Source organism: Lolium rigidum, unplaced genomic scaffold (genome assembly GCF_022539505.1).
Source record: "Lolium rigidum isolate FL_2022 unplaced genomic scaffold, APGP_CSIRO_Lrig_0.1 contig_17360_1, whole genome shotgun sequence".
In the NCBI taxonomy this organism is placed as follows: domain Eukaryota; kingdom Viridiplantae; phylum Streptophyta; class Magnoliopsida; order Poales; family Poaceae; genus Lolium; species Lolium rigidum.
In genome coordinates this window covers 38,595-46,217 of record NW_025899904.1, presented here as the reverse complement: position 1 = coordinate 46,217, position 7,623 = coordinate 38,595, and the positions used below count along the sequence as shown (strand labels likewise).

The 7,623-nt window shown below is 41.0% G+C and overlaps 1 protein-coding gene across 1 annotated transcript; it reads right to left on the bottom strand.

Moving 5' to 3' along the window:
- Positions 1-874: 874 nt before the first annotated feature.
- Positions 875-6,793, bottom strand: LOC124680463 (MADS-box transcription factor 34-like). Its single transcript, XM_047215520.1, has 8 exons — positions 6,609-6,793; positions 4,736-4,817; positions 2,400-2,461; positions 2,207-2,306; positions 1,834-1,875; positions 1,696-1,737; positions 1,244-1,404; positions 875-1,145 (listed from the first exon to the last, which is right to left on the bottom strand). Exons 1-8 carry the CDS (start codon positions 6,791-6,793, stop codon positions 1,097-1,099), a joined length of 723 nt encoding a protein of 240 aa, XP_047071476.1. The 3' UTR covers positions 875-1,096.
- Positions 6,794-7,623: the final 830 nt, after the last annotated feature.

The window sequence follows — 7,623 nt, the reverse complement described above, 5'->3', positions numbered from 1 at the left end:
AGGGGAAAATTCCCTCCTGCGTGAGTTGGACGAGGAGTGCGGGTTGGGGCAGTTTGGCCTCCCCAACCCTCACTTCTACTGGTTGAAATTGGATTTGAGGGTTGGACCCCTAATATATTTTGCGGATTTGAGGATTTAGGGGTTCTAGTCTACGCGTTTTTTCTCTCGCAAACTGTAAAAAAAAATTTTTTTTGAGGATTTGAGGATTTAGAGGCACTACTAGTGATGCTCTAACGGCATTTGAAAAGATGTGCCGAAGTATCGGAGACTTGTTTGCATAGCCGTCCAAATATTGCCGTGATGGTACTAGGACATGTGTTGTCGATGCACTCTATTGTGTTGTACTTGTAGGGACTAATACATAAATTCTATTAGACTATTAAATTATGGGAAGGGGACATTTAAAAGTACTAGTATGTAGTCTCAATTGACATCGGTAGTTGTGACTTGTGAGTAGCATCGTGCCGCTGTTTTGGATGACCAACTAAGCAAAGGATCTACATTTCAGGCCTCACACTAGTCCAAACAATAAGATTGACCCGATCGAACCCAACGAATGGGGTTCAATCTTGAATTTCTGTCTGATCTTGTCCTATATCGAGATGAGCACGTCAAATTATTTCTCAATGTTGAATTTGATAATCCAAACTTCATGTTTTTTTTTGTCGATGCAGGGTACTTGTACTTAGTGGTAGCGTACAATTACCATTTACGTTCTCTGTGTCCTCTAAAATAAACTTTGTCGCATTGCGATAAGACGATAACGCCTTAGGCACATGGATCAAACCAGTTCAGTACCATGAGCGTCAGTGTGCCATGCCCCGGCCGAGGAAGGTTTATCATGTAAGCTGATGTAATAAAATCCCAAAAGGAAAACCGTTTTCGCCTTTTCTGAACAAACTGAGCAAAATAACACTTGCTAGTAACAAATAAGACAAAGCCCTGTACACATTACTTAAAGGCAAGTCGGGCAAGCTCTTTGAAAAGGAACCACAAAAGCAGCAGATATATATAGGAGCGGAGACGCAGGACAGTAGGACACACGGGCAGGAAAGGCATTCTGTTGATCTGAAACGGTAGCTCGATCAACCTAGCGCTATGCCATCCATGCGGGCGGCGGCTGGTTCACATCCATGCAGCGAAATCTGTAGAAAACGAACACGGATAGCACCGCCATCAGCAATGATCGATCGTCTGTCAGACAGTCACCATGAATCAAGCAAACAAAGAAGCTCGAACTTACGCTGGCTGCAGGGACGGGCTGCACTCCAGGGCCTGGAAAAAGTGGTCTGGCTGTGGCGGCGCGTAGGACGGCACGGCCACGCCGTGGTCGTTCTGCCATGGCAGCTGCTGCTGCTGCTGCGGCGGATGAGGAGGTGCCGTGTCCACCTCCATCTCGTCCAGCTGAAACGGAACAGCACGTACGAGTGGTCCAAACCATTACACGGATGAGGATGAAACAAATTCGTCTGGCAGAGAAGAAGATTGTTGTGGCCTCTTGCAGGTAGCTGCACTTATGATGCCACACCTACCTAACAGTTGCTAACTACTTACGGAATCATGAAACTTCCAATCACTTGTCACTGGCTTAAATCAGAGAACAGTTTCTCGTTGAGGGCGGTCCATCCCTAGCTACGTACTACTATGTACAACTGAAACGCTTTCTAGCCAGGATAAAGAGTCGAGTCTTATTACCTTCCTTTTCAGGGTCAAGTTTGCGTCCTCTAACATGTGTTCCTGCAAAAGACGACCGTGTTTGACGCAAGAAAATGCCACCCATAATTACGCAACAAAAATGGGAAGTGTTTGAGTCTGCCAAGTCTGCCATAGTACCTTCCTCTTCAGGTCGCAGAGCTCATCGAGTAGTACCTGAGTCTGCCAAGTGCACGAGAAGTCAAGCAGCAGTGGAGTTAGTGAAACTAGCAACTTGGATGCACAATTCGAAATTGTAGGGAAGAATGGCTTTTCTCTCTTTTGTTCAGTGGGCACTGAAACATATAGCTAGCTAATGGTCCAAATGAACAGAGCAGTCATGAGAGTGCGTAGGGATTTTGCTTTGTCACCAATTCTAATTAATATGGATGAGACAATTAGCAAAGTTTGTGGATACTAACAGTACCATATGGTATATTACAAATCAGGCTAGCAACATTGATGAATGAAAGTGAGCAAACCTATTTTGCGTAATTGCCATAGTGTAATTTACCTTTCTTGACCTTATTTGCCTCAAGGTCTTGCCTACTTGACTCTCAAGCTGATCCAGCTCGGATGTTTTGAGTGGAGCCAAATCCTCGCCTAGTAGATTCCTGTGGAACCATCACCAGCCAATACTTACTTTAGCAAATATACTGCCAAAAAATGAAACAAGCGCTGATCTGAGAGGAATGAAGAAAAATCACCTTTGCGAGTGTTGTAAAACCTCAACTCTTGCCTTCAGCTCCATATATTCCAGATAATTATTCTGCAATGTCAATATGAGATATGGGGAAAAGGAAAACTTGAGAGAAGTTCTAGGTTGCTCCATAACCAATTAATTTTACTGTGAGTCACATTGTAGGTCGTTTCAAATTTTGTTTCAGTCAAACATTTTTTGTTTAATCATCAATAGAAAGGAAATTCAGACATCTATACAAGAATATTTACATTGCTAGATCCATCAAGAAAAATATGAAATGTGTACCAGTTTTGTTCGAATAACATATTGTTGTAGAAATTTGATGGTCAAAATATCACATTGGAGACAACCTACATTATAACTTAAAAGGAATATGTAACGAACTGCAACCATATAATCTAGTAATTCAAGTGCTTTTTTTCCTCGTACTTCATATACCCTGCTTATGCACAAAAGCCCTTGGCCCCTCTTTGGATTGCAGGATTTCATAGTATTTTTGTAGGATTACAATCCTTGGTATTTTTTCCTATGTTTTGTCTTGGAACCAAAAAATGGTGCTACTTAGATACCTATGGATTGGATTCAAATGCCTCAGTTCCATAGCATTTTGAGCATCCACTACAACCTCTTTTTAATGCACAATCACGTAGGATCGAAACATTTTTCCTGTTTTTCGATGTGCTCCATCAAAATGACCTTTCCTATACTTGCACTGACCTCAAAGGTATCCAACCAGTAGAATTACGTGTTTCTTCTATTTCTGTGTTTTTCAACCCTATGATCAAAAGAGGCCCTTAGATTTTTCTACATGTTGTAAGATCTAGCACGAATCTAAAGAAATCAATCATCTAATCATGTTTTGCTTACACAGATAACCTCTTTTCAAGTCTTGTGGATTGTTTGATTGTTCGAATTGAGTTTATGTGGCTATGCATGGCTTCATTTGTTTACGGGTTCCCACTTTCCCTCACCTAAATTAAGTAGGACCTAATAATATTAGGATTAGGGTCCCATACTCAACATTAAGTCATATCCTAGACACTTATTGATCTTCTGCTTCCTAAATGCTATGGCATTTCATATCCGTATCATTCGTTGCGTGAATTGCCATGATGCCATTAGTGATCAACTCACACATGAATATACAAGTGTCCCATAAGTCCAAACTAACCCTTCTAGACAGTTGGATTGCACAAATATGACCATTGTCATTGAGAACATGAATCATGTTTTAGCTTCTAACTAACAGAAATCGAACACAACGGATAGCCCGCAGTTGGAATCGATCATCAGAGAGTTTACATCTCAACATGGATGATGGTAGGCTGTAATCAATAATGTAGTAGGGTAATTTGGTTTTTATATGGCTATGTAATCTGATTTTGCATTCCACATTTTGTGTCAATGGGTGCTTTCTTATCGCGTCCATACTACGGTTGTGTGCATTTTTTCAGTGTTAAGGCCCAAAGGCAACAAACCATTTCCTTTATCTACAGAAAACACATGTATCTATTTACATCACATGCATGGTCCATAGCCCATATACCATATAGCATAGTGTTTGTATAAAATTTGAATCAATTCCACTCGTTATTAAAATGAATTCATCATTGGCATGGTTATGTGCATCTTGGTTATGCAGAGTGGTTGTAATCTCTTTTGCTTCTTTCATTTTGGTGTGAGTTTTGAATTTTGAGTTAACAAAAATCCCCTTTATGAGAAACATAGCATGGCCAGCAAAGCTAAATTTGCTGTTTACTATAGTACTGCATGCAGTGGTGAAACATGCTGCTATAAGATGCACATGCGTACCTAAGAAGTATGCATAAAATGTACACGGCCAGTGCTCATTAGCGGTGCTTACAAGTTTCCCCTTGGATATTGTGCAACACTTAAAAAATGTTATCTTATAAATTTTTCTTCTCAAAGCATGTTTGTAACACAGAAAGTTCACAAAAAATAAAGTAAAAACAATTCATATCCCATACATGAAGAAAAAACACAATTTATGTTCGGCAGAAAAAGTAAGATATAACACATGATTCTAGCGAGAACTACTTTTCTGTGACCGCGGACAGGACAGTGTCAAGAAAATATAATACTTCACAATGGTATTTAAAATTAAAAGGATTGGCATGTATATCTCAGTGATTTAAATCTGTGTCCACTCATAACCAGTATAAATATATTATGTAGGGGCAACATAGATAGGCATGTAGTGCACTGCTTCTATGAAAGAAAAAACTAATCTGATGACACGAAAAATAAAAAAATGTGAGATTTCTTAGGCAAATGTTAGAATCCAAATTATTACGTGTAAAGTCAATAAAAATATCAGACCTGCATCTCATCGCTTGTCGGCACCACGGCATCTTGCGAAGCAAAAATGTACCTCTGGTACCTCTCAAGGGTCTTAAGCATGCTGTGATGAATTCAAAACAGGATTAAGTTATCTTAAGTACACATGTAGGGAAAACATAAACTCAAAGTCATGGGGCGATCAACAAGGCATGGTGTGATGCTAGAAACTAAATGGCACTCCTTACGTGTCATATTCAGTAAATTTATGTTAAATGCTAATGGAAATTAGTAACTTGATCCAGAGGTGTGCTAAGTAGTATTTAAAATATTCAGCTTTGTGTCGCATAAACTGCATAATAATTGAGTGCTACACTTTTAACATGATTCAGATTTTTCAGAACCGTTCAGTTTTCATGTGAGCAAAGTTACGGTTTGCATATATACAGTGGCCAAGCCCAAAGTTGTGTAACTCAATAAGTTCTACTATAGAAAAGTAGGATATAGTTTTCAGTGAACTTATACCATTAGGCATCATTATTGAAAAGCTTTTGAAATAATTTCTTGGCCGCAAGCTTGCGTAACCCTCATATACAAGTGCACTGTAAATTTTGCCAATTTTGACCTAATAAACTGTTGGCTAAACTAGGCTATTGGAAATTGTGTACTATAAAAATGTACAGTAGCATAATATTCATTAAAGAGGCCATTTAGCCAAAATTACTTTAGACTAGAAGCTAGTCACCAATATTATTTCCGTATGTAGCTGGCATGGATTGATCATGCTTAGCTCTAGAAAATGTTCTAATAGGCATCTTTACTAGCTGGGATTTGCACATTTCATGCACAAGTGGCCTTAATCTTGAAAGATTAGTAACCAAAATTCGTTTGGCGCGAACAAACATAAAGCTCTGGTTCATAAAGCTGCTTACGTCAATACATAGCAAACTAGTTTGTTTTTGCTTTTCAAAAAGTAGAAATGGTAGTACATACGATGCAGTACTTGGCGCTGTCATATCATGTAAGGCCACAGTTAAACTGAAGGCCGATGCCGTTGGCTTAAATATTTCATGATGCTCATTATTAATCAGGTACTTTTGACTACAAGACTAAAGAAATTAATTAATTAACTGAAAGCGGTATGCTCCAGACTTTCTTAATCTGTTGAAATATGCAATGAAAAACAAGAATTCTGGACAGAAGTACCTACAGAAAGAGTCATTCATACTACGGAGTACTACTACTTACTAGCCGAAATATGACAGACCTAGATAGTTGACATATTGTACTGCTTCATAAATATGAAAGCACAGCCCAATAACTGAGGCACCATTTAAATTCTAAGCAGTTTAACCACAAGCCTTCATGCCAAATCGGCGAAAATTCCAGGAAATTGGGCGGATATATTAATGTATATCATATACAAGTCATGCCCTTATCAGAAAAGAAATAAATGCCTGGTCAGGTGCATGTACATCAAATGAAAACCCCCTATTTTTTTTTACTGTTTATTGAAATGTTGCATGCATATATACGACATACGCGTACATATGCCAATCGATGTGCTCTTCATCACTTTTCTTTTGATAACTAGCTTCTATTTTTGACACAGTTGGCCGATAGAACAGAAACGAGCTAACAGGAAAAGAACGTACGAACCCACCCCCCATAAGTTCATGCACGGACGCACAAAAAAAACCAGATCGATCGTCGCGCGTACAAACGAGAAGTTGCGCGTGCGAAATTGCTGCAACGGGAGAGCGAATCAAAAGATGGACGCGTCAAATTAGAAAGAGAAAAGGCAAAGTGGCAAACAGAAGGATCGATGAGCCAAGATCGGAGAGAGAAAAGCAAAGAAAACTGAAGCATGCTTGGTAGTAATTGTACGGGGTGGGGAATCGGAATGGATTATTACTTGGAGGATGAGGAGAACTGGTAGAGGCGGCCGGCGTGGGAGAAGAGGACGAGCGCGACCTCGGCGTCGCAGAGGATGGAGAGCTCGTAGGCCTTCTTGAGCAGGCCGTTGCGGCGCTTGGCGAAGGTCACCTGCCGGCTGATCTTGTTCTCGATCCGCTGCAGCACCACCTTGCCGCGACCCATCTCCGGTCTCTGATCTCTCCCCCGCGCGCCTCTCTCTCAAAATAGGCAAACTGAGGTCTACGGAATTCAGCAACCAGCCAACCACCACTACAACACGATCTGTCTGCTCGCTTCTCGCACTGGCTAGCTAGCTAGGAGAAGATGGCTAGGTTGGCATGAGATTTGGCTCGATTCCTCGCTCTCACGCAACGCTAAGCCTAGCTAGCAGCGGCTTGATTGTCCTAGATTTGTTTTCTTTGAGGGCCCTGGGCAGGCTGCAGTTGTGCCGGGCGACTGGCTGTGGCTCTGTGGCTGTGGTGGTGGTGTTGTATAGCTTTGCCGAGGAGAGGGAGGCGGGGCGGGGCAGGCAAGAATCTTTTTCCTGCTTTCCCTTTCGTGGGGTACAGATTGAATTGGATCTCGGCTCTCGCACTCGCCCTAGCTTAATTAGGGTACTGCTACCATATCTAGACACCACCACTACTGGCTAGCTAGGCCAGGTCTCAACCGGCCAGGCAGCAACACCCGCGTACAAGCAAAATGTTTTTTTTTTGTTTTGAAACAAAGGGCGCTCTTTATTTAAACTTCAAAAACAAATATATCGTTCATCACATCCCTCAAGAATGATGGTGGAGGATCACCATCCCACAGAACAAAATTACAAGAATCATGGCTTAATTTAACTAAATTGTGCGCCACTTTGTTGCCCTCTCGAGGGCAATGCTTAAAAGAGATTAACCCAATACGTTGGGACATTTGAAAACAATCTTCTAGTATGGCCATGTAAGGAGACCATATCTCATCAGATCCATTACAAGCGTTTATCAGCAGACTCAACAATGGTTGGCGAG

What these genes read in the sequence shown, in the direction of transcription:
- LOC124680463 (XM_047215520.1), bottom strand. Translation starts at nt 6,793, where the DNA reads ATGGGTCGCGGCAAGGTGGTGCTGCAGCGGATCGAGAACAAGATCAGC. An exon ending in GTTTTACAACACTCGCAAAG is followed by an intron (nt 2,307 to 2,399) that starts GTGATTTTTCTT and finishes ATGGTTCCACAG; the next exon opens with GAATCTACTAGGCGAGGATT. An exon ending in GGCAAATAAGGTCAAGAAAG is followed by an intron (nt 1,876 to 2,206) that starts GTAAATTACACT and finishes TGCACTTGGCAG; the next exon opens with ACTCAGGTACTACTCGATGA.